The sequence below is a fragment of the Lissotriton vulgaris genome, chromosome 9 (genome assembly GCF_964263255.1).
Source record: "Lissotriton vulgaris chromosome 9, aLisVul1.2, whole genome shotgun sequence".
Taxonomy (NCBI): domain Eukaryota; kingdom Metazoa; phylum Chordata; class Amphibia; order Caudata; family Salamandridae; genus Lissotriton; species Lissotriton vulgaris.
In genome coordinates, this window is record NC_141697.1 from 235,504,605 (window position 1) to 235,524,427 (window position 19,823).

General features: G+C 42.6%; 1 protein-coding gene across 1 annotated transcript in view; it reads right to left on the reverse strand.

The window, feature by feature from the left end:
- PLCB2 (phospholipase C beta 2) overlaps positions 1 to 19,823 on the reverse strand; it is a 492,254-nt gene that overhangs the window by 259,428 nt on the left and 213,003 nt on the right. The window contains exon 3 of the mRNA XM_086937381.1: positions 1,640 to 1,708. Coding sequence (XP_086793507.1) covers positions 1,640 to 1,708 — 69 coding nt within the window. The remainder of the gene's footprint in view (positions 1 to 1,639; positions 1,709 to 19,823) is intronic.

A 19,823-nucleotide genomic window follows, 5' to 3' on the forward strand; every position in this document is an offset into this window, starting at 1 on the left:
CCACCAAGGTCACGGTACGGGTCTGGTACAACGCTAATGCTGCTATGGGCTGGTCGGCCATTATCACTCGAGCGACTCCACTCTACGCTTCCGAGAGGTTAGGCAATTTGTAGACTACCAAGGGCTTTGAGAAATGGGACCTCATTGGTATTAGTAAGGTGGGGGACCTTTGGCGGAAGGACAGGATAAAGACCTTTGCTGAGTTGCAACTTGAATATAAACTTGGCAATCGAGAGTACTTTCGGTACCTGCAGGTCCGACATGCCCTCTGCTCGGTCTTTCCGACTGGCACTCTTGTTTCGGTGTCCTCACCCTTGGAGGACAGAGTGCTCGACGGCCAGGTCCCGGATAGTACGATCTTCCTTATATATAAAAAACTGATAAATGACAGAGCAGACCTTCTTTTACAGCTCTGTGAGGCCTGGACCAGCGATGGACTGGAGCTTGACGATGAGGATTGGCAGGCAGCGATATCCTCCCCGAAGGAGGTGGCAATCCCGGCCCGTCTGCGACTGGTGCAATTGAAAATCCTACACCGAGTGTATATGACGGGCCCTCGATTGTTACTTATGGGGTATGCTTCGGATGGCTTGTGTAAGCGCGGGTGTGGAATGGTAGGTACTTTCCTTCATATTTTGTGGGAATGTCCGGTGGTGGTGTCTTTTTGGAATCGTGTGCATGGTGTTATGGAAGAAGTGACGGGTGTTTCGATTTTGCCTGAGGCCCGAAGGTGTCTTCTGAATGTGTGGGAGCCCAATGACTACAACCTGGCTCAGACACAGTGGGCCACCTTGGGTAATATGGTTGCCAAGCGTGACATTGCGCAACTGTGGGGATCGTCAAGGGCACCCGGACTGTCGGCCTGGTCCAGAAACATGGACTGGTGCATGTTTCATGAAAAAACAGTCTACGTCGCTCGGGGCAGGCCCAAGAAGTGGGGGAGGGTGTGGAATCAGTGGAACCAGTACCGTGGTGAGATTTACACTCCCCCTTTTCTGCCTCCACCGGAGGTGTTACACTCTCCTTAGTGTGACAGTTCTTCTGGTCTTGATTTTAGTTCACATATTGCTTGCATGCCCTCTTTCCCCTTTCCCCCTCCCGCCTGCTCTCCCTATAGTTTTTTAGCTCACTTGTAACTGAGTAACAGCCTTGGATGCGGTACGCCCTCCCCATGAGGATCACTTGTGTATAAGCTTTGTGTCTTGCCTCCACAATTATTCCTCTTTTTAGTTTCTTGGTTTGTTGTTTTTTCAAACAACATAAAAGAAAAAGACCTTATTTCTCCTGTGACTCAATGTCTGGCTATGACATGTTTGTTTAATTGCCGCCGGGCCCTCGGGTTGTCGGCTAAAGTGCTGTGTAACTCACTCAACTGTTATGCTTCTTGGAAATGTTGACAGCCGACCCGGAGTGGCTGCATGCTTGTTATTGTATTTTCATGTTTGTCAATAAAGGTTTAAAAAAAAAAAAAGAAGAGAAGAAAGGCATTCAACAAGGAACAGCAAACAGAAAAATAAATGGAAAAAGTTACAAAAATGACAATGGTATGGTCATTGGGTTCAATCTCTCCAATTCTGTATACTCGCTTGTATTCTTGTTTAACCGTAGTAGTGTTTTTCACTTTCTCTTCAAGACTTACCTTGGGGCTCTTGGCAAACTTTCCAAATCTAGTATCTCGGATACTTGTTACATCCAAAAACTCAACTTCCTGCAAAGGAAAAAACACAATAGTTGAAATTCAATAAGTCCCAAATTCACAGACGTGTTGTCAAGGTCTGTGCAACTCTGGTCTAAGAAAAATGGTGCGCAATTAGGCCACCGTTCAGAAGAATTGTCTCCAACCTACTTTGCTGTTTACTAATACGGGACTGGTGTCCATGTACATTGGGATGTAGCTGTTTTTTTTATTTGTTACTATGTAAAATTGATGGAGGAGTAATGGAAAGTCGTTTTTAATTGTTTGTGTCCCTGAGGGTGATTGATAAGATTATGCCTTAATGTTTACTTTCAGCATCAGGATTCCACTAAATCTTTTCTGGAACCGTCAGTATTTCCATATCAGCAGATAGTTTATGAACAGCTCTGTTAATAAATATGCTCTAAATAGACATTGAAGTAACCAAAGGAGTCAGGTCCGTAACGGGACTGAGCTTGGATGGACCGTAATACTGTAAGGAACTATGAGAAACGCCCGACCCTCAATTCTTGAAATAGTAGTTATTTGAAAAATTATTTAGAAAAGATCAAGTGTAAATCAATAACACCTGAAAAGGTAGTTTTATTTATACCCATCAGTCATATTTTTGTTTTTTATGAAATTTCTTTTAGCAACAGAAGAAGATACACTTTAACAATCATCACAATAACTGAACAACTCATACAAAATTCAAAAGAAAAACAATCAATACAACACAGGAAAACACAGAGCAATACACATTAACACATCAGTTCATAAATGTTTACAAATTAATTCCTGTTTCATGACAACCAAAGCTAAGTGAAAAACAAGAGCACAGACTGTATTTTCTTTTTTGACAGAGACACTCAACGATACGATTGGCTCTTGCAGAATGCAAGAGCCAATCGTATCATTAAGAGTTTTTTTACAGGTTTTAAGAAGAACGGTGTATTTGTCTTGAATGGTTGATTTTACAGGTAATTCAAGTCACGATTATTCCATGAAGCACCTAAATTGACATATGAATACATACTGAATACATATGTGGCATTATTGACTTGCAAGGAATTACCATTTTGTCTTTTGTCTGTGCAAATCACATGCTCATATTGGATATGTTTTTGTTGAGATGCCTAAGCTGTGAACTGTTAATGTGACTGACAAAAAGCCAAATTCTGATTTGCGGACATGCCTCTATGTAAGATGATTGATGCCCATGATTTAAAATAGGATATGTTCTTTCTTGTTTCGTGGCACTTTAATGAAAAAGTCCTTATCTAAGACCATAGGGTCCAATTCACAAAGGTAAACTTACACTTTTGAGTAAGTTTACTCTTCTTCGCTATTCACAAACAGATTAATAGTAAGTTTACAACTGCAGACACTCCGCAGTCAAAACAGAGAACTCCGCACATAAAAAAATAGGCTCAGCCTATCTTTTTATATGCGGAGTTCTCTGCCACAACTGCGAAGTCTCTGTAGTCGTAAACTTACTATTAAATTGTTTGTTTGTGAACAGTGAAAGAGTAAACTTGCACAGAAGTATAATTTTACCTTTGAGAATCGTGCCAAAAGTGTGGAGAGGATAACAAATGCAACAAAGCACATAAGTGGCATTCACAAAGTACATAACACTTTTGTGATCCCACAACAGTGATTGAAAGGGATCCTCCGTAAAATGATGTCACAATGCATTACAATACCCCTGCACATGTTATCAAACAAGCCAACATTCTAGGCATCCACCATTATTGTAGGTGATTGTTAGAGATGCACGACTGGGGAAGGAGACTTGTGTTTTCCCTCTACATTGGGCTTTGAGTGAGAATTTGGAAATTTTTATGGCAGAGCAGGTCTGGCAAACAAAATATATCGATTACAAAAGAGAGTGATCACATGGGACGCGAGGTTTAATAAAGTAATCCCTCTGCTGCTATACCAGAAGCTCACAACTGTTGATGCTGCTCCATACTTTGAAATAAAGTGTGTCTAAAAGTTCCATGTAATTGAAAGAGCAGCAGAAAAGGTATTAGAGATCTAGAAATTGTATTATGTTAATAGTAGCAGATATGATGTTAGCCTAGTATCTAAAATGTTATCAAAGCAGGAAAATATGTAGCATAAAGGATGACCAGGGCTACAGCGTTTTCTGAATAATTCAGGTTTGCCGCATCTGACACATTTTCCACCAAATGCTCAATATTCTGCAGATGTTTAGCAAAACAATTGTTTCTAGGTCGATACATTACGCTACATAATTTGCTCAACCCACACCTTCACATAATTTACTCAACCCTGCCGGGTAACTTCGGCCTACACTAACTCATAATTCTATGGGTCCTGATGGTGATTTAGGAGCAAATAGATTTGATAGCATTGGTGATCCCACAGTTCCCTCTTTCACAAAGTTGCACATACTTCTGCTGTAACTCTTGGTGAATCCATTCTGATTCAGTTTTTATTTTGTGGCACTCAATAATGGAGCCTACAGAACGGGCATAGGCCTGTTGACCTCCAAGTGAACTTGAACTCTCTGTACCTCTGTTATAACCATAAGGCCTTGAGAAACAATGTTGTCTCAAGTGTATGTGTCATACTGTTGCTATGCCTCCCATGCTGATTTCATAAATCAATGAACAAGTAAAGTCAAAGGTTGTATTCTGATTCATGATTGAATAAATTATCAGAAAACCCCTATTGTTTCACTGAGCAAGCTGGCTCTCTTTGGCTGTGTATAAGTTGTGCAATACCTATTGTAATCTAAAAAAAACATGTTGACTTTTGTATTTTGAGAAAGTCCATCTTGGTACTTAGCTCCTCGCAGCTGTTGAAGATAAAGTTACACTCTGAATCTTACTTCTGTGTGTATTTATTAATTTTGAGCTTCCACATTCTTAGCCATTGTTCTTGAAGATTCAGCTGTGGGACTTCACTCCTATTCATAGTCTGTGAAGGCCTTGATGCCAAGGATCACTGTGTCACATGAAGGGAAGGGAAACGTCCAAATTTCTAAGGCCATCTTTATCCCTCATCCTGATTAATATGTCTTAATGAGAGAAGCTTTAGTGATCATCACCAATGAAGCAGAGCTGCAAAACATTTGTAAAAACCCTTGCTCTAGGATTGATAAAGTCACTAGGGAAGCAATTGGATACAGAACCCGACTCTGATGAACAAATTGCTTCAGACCTAATTTAAGCTGAAAGAGTCTTTCATTGTGTGGAATAAACCTACACGCAATGGATTTTTCATTGTGTTAATATTTAGAATGGTTTAGTATTGCTGTCCACAGGGTCTCATTCTAGTCCTTAAATAATAAAGGTGGTAATTGCATATGGGGTAAAAACTGATAACGCGAATGTGGTATTCACTGGGAGCACGGAATTTGAACCCTTCTGTTTCAGATACCATGTTAATAGTGTGTGTTTCCCACCTTTCCAAGGTAAACAGACATGAAAAGTGTGCTATTTGATCGTGCATGAAAAGTACTAAGTTTTACTTGGGGAAAACAGTGCTGTTAACACAAGTGAAGTGTACAATTAGAACTCAAGTTAAAATCCCAGTTCCGGACAACACAGAAGTTTGTGCCCCCCAACTGTATTTGCCTATCAGAAGGAATAACGGGGCCACAGTGTCCGTTCTAAAGATATGTCTATCATTGATTTTTAAACATAGACTTTTTTAGCATAAAATTGGCTGCACCGTGGGAGACCCAGCAATGGCTCCCCCACAATGGCGGAGGAGAGTCGCCCCTCTGGCTCAGTAGCCAGCAGCTAAAAAGTAAAACGATGTTTTATTATTGTTTTATTTTTCCCAGCAGCATGTGTAGGGAGGGATGGGGCCGGGCCATGGGAGGAGGTAAGAGGAGTTTTGTGCACTTCTAGGTGCACATCTCGGTTTTGCCAGCCATCTCAGGCTAGCCAAACTGACATGCACACTTAGGTTTCTCTAACCAGGCTGCTGTATTGTACAGCCGTTTTGGAGAAACAAGACCGTCTACCTGTGCTTGAGCGAGCGTCGAGCCAAACTGCTCAGGCAAATTCCAATGCTACTCTTATGCTTGAGAGCAGCACAGGGATTGGATGAAGAGTCCAATGCTGTCCAAGGGACTGCGAGGACAAGGAAGCAGGCGCGAGGCGAAAAAAATCAGCATCAAGGAAGTCTTATTTTTATTTATCACGTTCGATGCTCATGACGAGCTCAGCTCGTCATGAGCCACGGTGCTCGTGTGCTCATGACGAGCTGAGCTCGTCATGACCATTGGAACGCTCGCACGCTGGGCTAATTCCCCTGCTGTGCGAGTTTTCTACTCAAACGGGTGTGGTCATGACGAGCTGAGCTCGTCATGAGCACACGACCACCGTGGCTCATGACGAGCTGAGCTCGTCATGAGCACGGGGCGCTGCGCGCGCCCCCCCTCCCTCCAGCACAGCAGGGGAATATGCCCCGCAGGGAAGGGGTTACATTTCTTTTTATTTACGTGCCCCACTCCTGTGTCGCGCCATCCCCCGTTGCTCCCCCCCTACTGTTTTTATGCATCGGCTGCTACTGGGAACACCCCCTCTCTCTTTGCTTGTTTGTCCTCAATGTAAATCCTTTGATTTCTTTAAGAAAGCTTTGGACGTCATTCAGGGATTGCCAGGTGTCGTAGGTGCCCCTTCCCACTTGCCCCTTGCGACCTCTGCCACTTCCTTGCGACTCCTTGCCTAGGAGGTTGGAAAGGAAGCATGTGAAATAGAGGAAGAAGCATTTGCAATTTCTGTCTCTTTTTAATAGAATCTCCAGTATGCTGCCGGGCAAAAAGCTCGGTTGACACTTTTAGATGTTTCAACTGGTGCACAGACAAAATATCGAGATTTAAATTTCGATATACAATTATATCGAAGTTTAAATATCGAAGGGACATAATATCGAAGGTAAGTAATATCGACACTCTTAATATCGATATTCGTAATATCAAAGCTTTACATATCGATGTCAGTAATATCGATGTAAATATTTTCGATGTTACTAATATCGATTTTTTAATAATTTTTGTGTATATTATATTGTATTTATTATGTTTTTAAAATTTTTTTCATGTAATTTAATTAAATTTTGTATTTTAGTACTGTAGCGGGTTGTGGGTTTATAGGGGAATAGGGTGGGAAGTAATTTAATTATGTTAAATTCATTATTAATTAGTAGGAATAATTAATTAATTTTAAATAATTGGTAATTATTTTTAATTACTTTTAATTAATTGATTAATTGATAAATATGTTCTGTAGCGGGTTATGGGTTTATAGGGGAATAGGATGGGAAGTAATTTAATTATGTAAAATTAATTATTAATTAGTAGTTATTATTAATTAATTTTAAATAATTGGTAATTAAATTGAATTAATTGGTAATTCATTTTAATTAATTGATTAATTGATAAATATGTTCTGTAGCGGGTTATGGGTTTATAGGGGAATAGGGTGGGAAGTAATTTAATTATGTTGAATTAATTATTAATTAGTAGGAATTATAAAGAAATTTTAATTAATTGGTAATAATTTTAATTAATTGGTAATTAATTGTAATTAAATCATTAATTGATAAATGTGTTCTGTTGCGGGTTGTGGGTTTATAGGGGAATATGGTGGGAAGTAATTTAAATGTAATTAAGTAATAATGTTTTTAAATTAATAGATGTGTTAATTATATAATTGTTAATTAATTATTAATTGGTAAATAAATATTATAAAATGGTATTTTTTTATAAAAATTTTTGGTTAAATATATTTTGCTAATCATGTTTTCAATAATTATGTATAGGTATTGTAAATGGTTTATATTTATTTAATAGTTCATATTTTTATTATTTAAAAAAAAGCATTTATTTATAAGTATATCATTTTAACCCCTACGCTATCCAACACTTTCCCTACTGTTGCACTCTCTGGAGTTGGAATAGTAATTGTTACCCCTACGCTAGCCAACACTTTCCCTACTGCTGCACTCTCTGGAGTTGGAATAGTAATTTTTACCCCTACGCTATCCAACATTTTCCCTACTGTTGCACTCTCTGGAGTTTGAATAGTAATTGTTACCCCTACGCTATCCAACACTTTCCCTACTGTTGCACTCTCTGGAGTGGGAATAGTAATTTTTACCCTTACGCTATCCAACACTTTCCCTACTGTTGCACTCTCTGGAGTGGGAATAGTAATTGTTACCCCTACGCTATCCAACACTTTCCCTACCGTTGCACTCTCTGGAGTGGGAATAGTAATTGTTACCCCTACGCTATCCAACACTTTCCCTACTGTTGCACTCTCTGGAGTGGGAATAGTAATTTTTACTCATACGCTATCTAAAATGTATTTTTTTAAATTAGTTTTATGTTGTTATTAATTGTTATTTATATTATTATTTTATGTATATAAATGTATTTGTAATTTATTATATTTTTATTTATTTATAAGTTATTATAATAATAAATTTTAGAGTTATTGTTAATGAAAAATATACTATGTATTATATCTTTAATATTATTAATTTGTATTACATTATGTATTAATTGTAAATATTATAATATATTTTTAAATATATTTATTACATTTATAAGTATTATTTTGTTAATATTACATTTTTATTTTAAAAAAATAAAACGATATTTTACAAAAAACGATATTTTTGACATTCTATATTTTTTTTCTCGATATTTTTGTACTTACCTTGTTAGGTATAGTATCCCGATATTTTTGCCATTGATATTTTTGTTGCAATAATTTTGTATGTCGATATTTTTGTATTCGAGATTTTGTCATAGATTCGCTTGGCCTGCTCTGCAGGCTGTGGAGTTTGGTCTTTCTAGCCTGGTCCGTACATGTTCATACCAGTTTCTTGTGGTACATCACTTTCACTTTTCCAGAATTGAGCACTTTTGCAAACTGCCAGAAATCTGCCTTGCTAGTGAGTGGTTTCATTTTACTTTTTGCATTTAAACCAATTGTGCTTACGTTGCATTGCATAGCTGACAATGTTTGCTTAACTGAGTATACGTGTGACATTTCAGTGCCCAATTTATGACTCTTCAGCTCAAATCGGACTTGCACAAAACAGGCTCCTGTAATTCTTGTGCACTGTAGTGACACTCCACTAGTGCAGCCCAATTATAATTTAAACCCCTGGAATGGTGAATAACCATGAAAACCCCTGAATTACTGTGCAGAATTCCCGACAATATTTCCTTTTCAGAGGGTTTAAAAGACACGTTTAGGACCTGCTCTTAGCAGCTGGTGAATCCGTGCAGGGGCTTTAATGTGGGGCAGTCAGGTGGGAGGTGGGAGGGAAAAGGAAGATGTTGGCTTGCAGGGACCCCAACACCTTGCTTTGGGCATGAGGCGGGGTCAGGGACATGTCTAAGGCTACTCATGAGTGGAGCAGTCTTCACACAGGAATTCTGCTGTGCTCAACTCATTACCATGGCATTTTCACACGAGTGTAAGAAGTTGAGAGAAAGAGGATATAAAAACCTGATGGAAATTATTTTAAAATTGTGGCATCTTCATGAATTGAAAAGTTGGAAAGGATTTATAAAAAAAAATGAAACGGAAAGAAAAATAGAACAGTGGGAGACATTTGTTGTGACCTCTGTGGCAGCAGTCCTCAGCAGTCCTCCATTGCTGCACACTCCTGAGCGAGTAAAGTATTTATACAGTGCAAAATGTACGGCCTGATGCGTCACTACGGCAAACAATTGCTCCTGTTTCTCTGAAGTTGGATATCCCACAATAGGAGGCTGTACATCTGCTGTGCTATACAATAAATCCCTATGTTTTTGGCCCTTCCCAGTCACAGGCCCTTGCTCCACCCACACAAGTGAGGCATCATTCGACTCAATAGACTGAGGGGAACTTTGTGTGGTAGGACATTTGTGCCGGCACGGTGATCCCAAGCAAATATATGTGGAAAATGTGTTTTTTCCAGCTAAATTTGAGGTTTGGAAGGGATTCTGGGTAGGAAAACATTGTGAGATCCACGCAAGCCAAACCTCACTGGACTCCCCCGGGTGTCTAGTTTTCAGAAATCTGTGGGTTTGGTAATTTCCCAAGATGGCCGGCGAGCCCGGGGTCAAAAACCCAGGTGACCCCATTGCAAAACCAGATCCTTTTGTGATAGGTAATTTTGATGTCTCCTCAATACGTTTTGAGACCTTGCCAGTCGCAGGTACTTGGGCCACCTAGAAGTGAGGTACCATTTTTATCAGGAGACCTGGGGGAATGTTGGGTGGTAGGAAATTTGTGTCAGGCCAGTGATCCCACACCTTTCCCACACAGAAATCTGAGATAAAAAAGTGATTTGTTCAGCTACATTTGAGGTTTGCAGGGGATTCTGGCTAGGAAAAGGTTGGTGGATCCATGCAAGCCATACCTCCCTGGCCTCCCCTGGGTGTCCAGTAAACACAGCTGACCATCCTTGCAAAACCAGGTAGTTTTATGATAAGTAATTTTAATGTCTCCACAATACGTTTTGGGCCTTGCCTGTCGCGGGTACTTGGCCCAACCATGCGAATGAGGTACCATTTTTATTGGGAGACCTGGAGAAACGCTGGGTGGTAGAAAATGTGTGTTCCACAACTTTCCCACACAGAAATTTGAGAACATTTTGAATTTCTTTCAGTTAATTTGAGGTTTTCTGAGGATTCTGGGTAGAAAAACGTTGGGGATCCACTAGGGAGGTGTACCATTGGAAAGGGGATATTCTCCCTTTTCCAATGACACCCCTCCCGTCTTTGTACATGCTCGGGGGCTGAGATAGCCCCCTCAGCACATAGAAAGTGAAACTGAAATGAGCCAATGGTTTCTGTGCAATGAGGTAGGGCGCGACATGCACGCTGATCATCCTTGCACAGAAACAAGAGACACAGCCTCCGAAGCTGGGGAAGCCCTTCCCCAACTCCCTCTGTTGGGGGTGAAAGGAAATCCTTCAGGTGCCCGCACCAGAGAGATTCGTTGTGCCATGTGATCGGACGGGTGGGGGGCGTCTGACTCATATAAGCACTGGTACGTCGGTGACGCACCTAAGGAGTTAAAATATTTTCATACACAGGTGTAACAGGCATCTCCACAGTTGCCTCCAAGGTACTGAGCTCCTCTGTTTATTAATGCCCTTCTGCTCAAAAGAAAAGGGCACTTTCAAAAGAAGCAGGACCCAGTTGTTTTACCGTGGCCTACTGTAGGAGGAAGAGAGTGCAGGATAGACCCAGTGCTTAGTTTGAGCCGGTGGTTGAAAAAAGGGCCTACCGGCACTCATTTTTGGGGACCAGCACTTTTTTTCTCTTCAGTTATTGATTGTGAGTGAGAATGGGAAAAACACACAAACTGGAAATAAGAAGGGAGAGAAAGGTGAATAAATGGGCACAAAATGGAGAAACAGTGGACTGGCAGAAGTGAGTTAAAGGGGCAGCAGAGTCTAGTAGTGGATGAAAGAGGGCTAAAGTAAATTCAACACTACGCAGAACCGCCAGAGTAGAGCTTTGGGCACTGGCACTCATTCTTTTACAGACTAACCATTGAAAAGACCTAGGTACTGCGCATGTTCTTACATAGTAGGAATAGAGTCATTCTCAGGTGGGACTAATAATACATCTGAATGGAATTAGCATTTCAGGATTGTAGGTGAGCAGCAGAGTCTGTTTCACTTACTTTGCTGCCTGCAGAAGAAAGGAAATTCCAGCAAGAAAAGTCCTTGAGGTCCTAATTACAAAGCCCATGGCAATCCTGGTGGGGCCAGTAACAGGAGTTACTGGCCTCACTGGGATTACAAGATCTGTAGTCACTCCACACAGCCAGTGCATTTCAACCAGAAATTTAGGTCTCTGATAACTGCTGAAATGTTGTGCAGAAATGGGAAATCACCATGGGTCTCAGGTGAGGTACTCCCAGTTCCCTGTACAATTCCTAAATTCTGAAAGTATCCTCCATCTACACCTCGTAATGCCCAGTAAGTCCAACCTCACACCCCTCACAGAGCTACCCATGCCACAGATATCAGTAATTCTAAGGCGAGGTCAGCCATCATTATAATGTCCTGAGTCTGTGGTTAGCCTTGAACAGATGTGGGGGCTGCATGAAAAGCAACAAAACCCAGATCTTTCAACAAGGTATCCCTGAGAAGGTGAGGTATCCTGGCAGACCTCTTTCCCCAGGCCACAATCCCTTCTGAGAATGTCAAGCTTTTTATTTGATTAGAGTTCAATAGCCTGTCTGAGCAAGAGCCAATAGAATAAAAAGGGTATGGAAAGAGGGGCTGAATAAATCAACTTAGTAGGAGCCAAGTGAAAACCTGAGAGAGAAACAGAAAGAAATGGAGACATGAGTCTAAGGACAAGAAGTAATTGAAGATAGGGAAGGCACCAAAAAAGGAGAGGTATGGTGTTATCTTGTGCAAGATGGATGAGGAAGTAAGAAATCAAATCAAGATGTAGGCTGAGGGCAGAGGTGGTAAAATGGAATGTAGGAGATTTGTGTCAGAGAATGTTAGAGGGTTACATGAGGCAGTTGGGATGGCGAGAGGGATACAGAAGCCATTAGATTAGAGAGAGGGGGAAACCAGAGAAAATGATCAAGAATGGGGTTAAGAATGTGAAAAAATAACTTAAGACCTGCTTGTGTAAGAGAAATGTGGATGGACGTAATAATGATGAGGCAATAATGAGAGGGGTAGAGTTGAAGGTGAACGTGAGACAGGGAAAGAGAATGTCCATATAGAGTAAGCGAATTAGAGTGAGGAAGCTGGAGGTGAGAGGCAAATTCTAGACCCAAATGAGAGCAAAGGGCTGGCATAGAAACCTCTGAGAAGGAGTAGAGAGAACCTGTCAGTTACAGCAGGGAAGGAATGAGAGATAGATGTGATGTGAAATATGAGAGCAATGGTAATAAGAGGTGTAGAAGGAGGGAACAGGTGATGGAACAGGTGATAATAAAATGCAGAGTTGGATATAACAAGTGTGTCAGTCAGTCAAAATATCTTTATTCGATTTAGTTAAAAATCATACAAAGAGATAAGAACATTTCATACGATATAAAAACTATTTACAATATCATACAAATCAATACATACATGGGGATAATAAAAAGGCAAATTAGGTTCATTTAGGGTTGTGCAAAGTTCAAATGCAATGATTAAACACAGTTTTAGATTGACCCATTATTCTGATGTGTTTTGTTAGTTCTGGCTGCTGCCACCAAGAAATTAGCCATACAGAATGTAATGCGTTTGTTATTCAATGATTGTAGGTAAAGCAGGGCTGGTCTCACTTGTGTGAAACCAGCCTCCTTTAGGACAGGTAACAGATATTTTTTCATGGGCTTTAGATAAAACCCACAAAACATAACAAAGTGCATGGTGCCTTGGACAGAAAAGTGATCACAACAACAGGGAGGGCTAATTCAGGTTTTTCCCACGTTTTAAAATTGCCCAAATAAAAATGTAAAAAATTAAACCTAAACTTGGTCAGGAGAAACCTATGGTATGGGATCGTAACTAAACCAAGATAAGGTGCTAGTGCAAAGCAGTTTACAAGCAGATAGTGTCTCCTCACTGCCGGTTTCGCTAGTTCCTTTTCCTCGCGACATGCTCTTGCCCTACCCATGAATTGCTTCTTGATCAGGTCAATGTCCTGGTTCTTGATGTCCTGGGGGGATGTAAAGAGTTCTGGTCGTCCTAGGTCTGAGAACGACTTCATCAAGTAGGCCAACCATGGCACCCTTTTAAAGTGGTCCAAAGACATGACATCAGCCATGATCTTATGGTTAAGGGGCAGTTCTTCATTGAGCCAAGTCTTTGGCCAAAAGATCAAGGGTGCCATGTTCAGCCCATCAGTGACGAAATCTAAGCCCACCTCCATATGTATAGAAAAGGTTGGTGTGGATTGCGGGACAGACAGGAGGGTCCGTATGAATCTATTTTCCGCCTTCTGGATTGGTTGCAGGTTTACGTAACCCCCAAAGGGGTGAACCATATGAGGCTAAGGCAACTGATTTGCTTTTATAAATCTTCAGAAGGGCTTCCATCGGCCTAGCGCCCAGCCTGCCCACAAATCCCATGAGGGCTGCTGATGATCTGGTCACCGCCAACCTCTTCGCCTTAACCTGAGGTCCCCAGGATCCCCTCTGATCAAAAAGAACCCCCAGATAGGGGAACGTGGAGACTCTGGTGATGACCTCGCCCTTACATTCAAAGATTTTAGATTTCCCCTTGCTACTTTGGCACCCCACGACCATGGTATGGTATTTATTCGTATTTATTTATTAGGTCCAGATGGTCCATAAATGTGCCAAAAGCATCCAGGAGACGTTGCAGGCAGACGCCAGTGCGAGCTATCAGCACTGCGTCGTCCGTGTACAGGAGCGCGGGGATCTTAACTGCTCCTGCACGCGGAACATCGCCCTCAACATCCTCCAAGTAGGCGCCCAAGCCATTAATGTAGATGGTAAAAAGCAGCGGGGCCAGTATGCAGCCCTGCCTGACCCCCCGCATGGACTGAAAGCGGGACGTACACCATCCCTCATTAGTGACCCGTACTGCCGCAAAAAGCTCTTGATGTAGAGAGGCCATGAACTTAACTAATTCCTCATCTATCCCCATCTTCAGGAGGGTGGTCCATAACTTAGACCTGTTCACCAGATCGACGGCCGAGGAGAGGTCCATAAACGCTAGGAATAGGGACCCCTCCTTGGCCACCGTGTATTTCGAAATCAGCAGGTGTAAGTTGGAACATTGCTCAACCGTTCCTTTCTTCTCTCTGAACCCGTACTGAATGTTGGCCAGCCCCCCGCAACACTCTACGTTGTCCCTCAATTTGGCCAAAAGGACTCTGCCTAGGATCTTGACTGCAGAGTCCAGGAGGGATATGGGCCTATAACACCCGGGATCGTCCCGCTGGCCCTTCTTGAAAATGGGGACGATTGTGGAAATAGCCAAGGTGGATGGTATGGAGTTGCCATTAATGGCGGTAAAGACATTAGCCTAAACCCCCGCCCAAAACTTGGGTGCATGTATGAAAAAGTCAGCCGGCACCCCGTCGGGTCCAGGAGCCTTGTTCTTGGTAGTGGCCAAAATAGCTTTCTCCACCTCAAATCTGTTAAAATAAATAGGAGCGGCATCCGGGGCCTCCAAGGGGCATAATTGGCCAACCGCCTCATTGTCTCCATACACCTTTTTAAAGTGGGTCAGCCATTTGTCATCCGAGATAACACAGTCCATGACATCATTAGTTGAATCAGAAAAAAATGGCTATTTAATTATTTCCCAGAATTGCCTGCTATCCTTCAGAATGGCCACGGAGAGGAGATTCTCCCAGGCTTCACGTTTGATATTATCTTGTCTGGTCTTGACGGCTAGCTTATAATTCTTCCTCAACATTACAATATCATTTCTTATCCTAGGGGTTCTCTTCAAGGCTGCCATAAGGGACTTATGTGCTTTTGAGCAGGAAGCGTCAAACCAGCGCTGCTTGTTACACACTCCTTTCCTAGGTTTTACCAAAAGATCCTGTGAGACCAGTCCACATATAGTCTCAAATGCCCCTATAATTTCACAGTCCCGGGCATTTGGGTTTTGGCAAACCGCCACCTGGGCCTCGATTTTTGGGAAAACTTCCGCATAAAAGTTCTCCAGCACCACCTTGGCCCATTTAAGTCTTCTACCCTGATCGGATGTGTGCAAGGGATGCACTCATTTTACTGGCCCCAGGATTGGCCCCATATAATCTCCCCAAGCTACATCAAGAATAACAGGATTGTGGTCACTGTAATGGGAAGGGACTGTGCGGTAGGTGATGACCCTGTTTAAGATACCTGGTGTTAGTCAATGATTGTTCCCGGGTCGGTACCCGTAAAGGTAGCTATTCTTGTGCCCCCCTCCGGTTCATAGAGGTTAAAATTGGCCAGAAAATCTTCTAGCTCCTCACCTGATGTAGTGTGCTCGAAGAGGGGTCCTTCGAGACCTTCTCCCCCTTCCCTGTTACTCAAGCCACATACTAGCTTGCAGGGGTGAATATTAAAATCTCCCAATAGTAGGTACTCCGAATCGAAATATGTATTCTGACTGACTGACATTAAAACAGCATCTAGTCTTGCAATATTATTATCACAGTTGTCCCTGTTCCAGGAATTGTAAAAATTATTATATATAGTCCTCCTGGAGGGGCTAATTTCTCTTTCAACAATAAGGATATTGGGAGAGACATTATTGATCTGTCTTAGCTCTACCAGCACCGCTAGGGGTAGCAGCTTTAGCGAAACTGGTAAACCCGTCCAACAAAAAATTTGCGGTGGTATCCCATGTTTCCTGTAGGGCAATAACCTTATGCCCAGAGACAAAACTAATCCACTCCTTGTCGTTGCATTTGGAGTTGATTCCTGCCACATTCCAGCTTAGCAGCTTACATACCCCAACTTTATCATTTATTAAATGCCCTACCTCCTCTGTCACACTGGTGGAGTTGGCTGCTAGTCAGTCTATATCCTTCAGACCTGACAGGGGGGCAAAGCGATTTTCCGTTGCCAACACCGGAACCTCCCGGACATTCTGGTGGTCACGGGGATGGCCGGTTGATGAGGTAGTTGGGCACCTTAGGGGTTGTGGAGGTGTGTGTATATTAATCCTGCCCTCTCCCAGAGGTGGGCCCCCTCCCAACCTGCTGCTCCCAGGGCATCTAGGTTGCGTGGTGCGAACAAAGGGAGGGTAAAAGAAACCCAGCGGAACAGGTCTCAATTGATCCTTTACAGATAAATCAGAGGCATCCCAGAAGAGTCTATCCGCTAAGTTAGCCCTGCTAAAATTAATGACCACACAATCTCCTTGGGTACATTTCTGTTGTTTACCAATCCAACACACCCTCCTTGCGTAAATAATCTCATCTGCAATGTTCTCACCACAATATTTGTCCGAACACCACTTGTTAGTTTTAGCCATAAGGTCCGTGGTAGATTCCACCTCCCCGTCCCTTATAGGGGGAACCCCGATGAAGACAGCTACTAGTGGGGACGCCTCAGGTGGCAAATTATGTTTATATTTACTGAAGGATACCCTCCCAAGATTAGATGAGCAAGGCTGGTGCTGCGGGCGTGGCTGCCCTTCCAAGATTGGAGGCGGTTCATCCTTAGCTGGAAATAATGTATTGGTAACCCCTTCGCTGCTCTCAAGTTGCGATGCCGTACATGGTGCCTGTGCCAAATCCCCCTTGTCAGTCACCTTCCTCCGTCCCTCGCCCTCAGAACAAATCGCTCTATCATGTGGTGCCATATGAGGTATGGGGTTGTTAACAAGTCTATCAATTATTGCACATTTCTTTAGTAATCCTTCTAGACAGGTGTTTAGTGTGCCCACAATGTCTTTCGCAATCCCAACGAGTAGTGGTTCGATCCTGGAAACAAAAAGTCCCTCTAATTTGTCCCCCAGAAGGTCAATAGGCAAATTTGATGGGCACGCACTGATGACATTGTTATACAGCGATCTCCTGGTTGGTAGAGTATTTGGCTGCTGACTCTGCTCGGGCTGTCTAACTGGCGAGGTGGGGGTAGATGCCTTAACTGTAAGGCATGTCGAATGAGGGTTAACGATAGTCACAACGGGATCTAGTGGTACCGGGAGATTGACATTAGGTGTGATATCGCCCATATCTGAGGAGGTAGATGGGATGGTGGCTGGTGAGGGAGTGGCTGATAGACCCAGTTCAAGCTCAGCATTGGCAATCTCCTTTGTCAATGCTCCCACCGCCGAAGTAAGATAAGTCATGATAGATTTGGAGTGTCTTGGAACCTTAGCGTTCTTCCCACCCTCCTCCATATTTGTGGCTTTCTTGCGCTTACCCATTATCAGCAGAAGATGTTATGGGGTGGCCCAGCCCAGCCTCCTTCATCCCCTGATGGCCACAGACGGCCCGCCCTCTGCCCGGGCTCAGCCCGGCGCCGCCCGCGCGCGTCCGCGACGCGGAAGGAGCAGCTGCTGTTTAAGCGCCTCCGAGCGCGCTCCAACCGGAAGTGGGCACTTCTAGCCCCTGAAAATGCAGGGAGCTGTAGTCTTTTCCCACAGCGGCTGTGCGGTGTGTCTGGCAACGGCGGCGGGGAAGAACACACAGCGTCAGGGCCCCAGCAAGGTTGGTGTGGCAAGCGTGGCAAGTTGGTCTGGCCCCCAGACCGAGTGGCGATGTTCCCCGCTCCACCGAAGGAGCAGCTGCTGTTTAAGCTCCTCCGGGCGCGCTCCAACTGGAAGTGGGCGGTTCTAGCCCCTGAGAATGCTGGGAGCTGTAGTCTTCCCCCACAGCGGCCGTGCGGTGTGTCTGGCAACGGCGGCGGGGAAGTACACACAGCGTAGGGCCCCCAGCAAGGCTGGTGTGGCAAGCGTGGCAAGTTGGTCTGGCCCCCCAGACCGAGTGGTGATGTTATAACAAGTGTGGTTAGAGGTAAACTTAGAAAAAAAGGAGAATGCATTAAAGGGTGATGTTTAAAATCTACGAAAGGGGAGGTTAGCGGGAGATAACAAAGGAAGGTGATAAGAATACAGCAGCTATGGAAGGAAGAGGAATCCGGAGGGAGAGCTGTGACTGGTAGAGATGATTAATGAAGGAGGCATGGGATGATACAATAACAGTACACACAGTATCTCTATTTGAACATTTTTCACTAATTGTGGAATTTATACCTATGTCCTGCGACATCACCAGGGTCAAATGTCACGTGGCTTTCCTTCCAGGAAGCCATCAAAGGCCTTATGATGTCACTTCCTGTGATGTCATTGGGATCAAAGGGCATGTGGTATCACTTATGCTACACCTGGAGTTTTAGTAATCAATGTCCATCAAGAAATTCTAAATCTATTCATATTTTACATGTGTCTGATTACTTAGTTGGACTACATACATGGTAGATGACATCTCACGTTCATGATTGACATTGGCACATTTAGTCCTGTCTGTCTGCCTGACAGATACTCTGTAGTGTTTCACTAGTATAGTTAAACACTCATGGCCACTATGGAGACATATGATGTTCCAAGAAAACTATACAAATACGTTTTGTGAACTATGGTATCTTGAGTTCGCAGTCACTTGTTTATGTGTTAGACTATAGAGGGCATTCTGCATTGGGATGTATTATGAATGCTTTGGAGGCCTAGACTGTAAATGCTGTGAAGATTGCTGGGTGGTCATTGGAGTTTCTTTACTTGGAAATAAACCTGTTCGACCTCGCCTGTGTGCTGCGTCCATTCTTCAACGGATTTTATTTTGGCAATGACTGACTTACCTGTGTGCCTAAATTTACACGAGGCTTCAACATTAAGAAGTAGATGTTTTCTAACATGTATTCTCACTGGATCTACATTGAATTTCATCTCTAGATTTTAGATGTTTCAACATTTACTGTGAAAAACATTTCCTGATTCTCCTATGAATGAATACTATTCTACTGATCCGATCTCTTCACTTTTATGGAGTATCACTTTGAACTGTGCCAGTTCTCTACTTTGTTTTTCTTAGTAGTTTTGACTTTTGAGGCCTGAACGTTAATCTCACCGCCTTGACACATCAGTTTATCAGTCATTCCCTTGTGCTCCCCTCACTTCAGTACTCCCTGGCATCTCAGTGTTTTGTTATTACCTATACTCTATGAATCCTTTATAGGAGCATAACAACGCTGCTCATGGGTTCTTCATATCACTAAATATTTTTTGCCTATCATATAACATCCGTTCTACTCCCTAGGACAGTTTTTACAGCAACCTTACGCCACCTACTATCTGAAGGTAGTGATTCCTTTTTTATCACTATTGCTCTTTTTAACAAATTATTTCCTTCATATGTGGATTTTGGGTATCTAGTTCTATAACAGTGTTTTATTGTTCATATTTCTTTAGAAAGGAAAATTGAGCAAATTATTTTCTCTATCATTTGCTGGTATTTTGACTTTTAAAGCCTTATTTTGTAAAACATCCCGCCTCCTCCTTTCTCTTTAACAACTTCAGTGGATCCTCCCATTTGATGGAAAAAGTCAGAAAAGGATCTGCCAGTTATTTAAAGGTTTGTGGATAAAATGTTATTGTGGAAAAAAATCCTTTTAATTGCTTTATTGTCTAGGTCCTGATGGGCAAGATGTTTTGCCAAACTTGC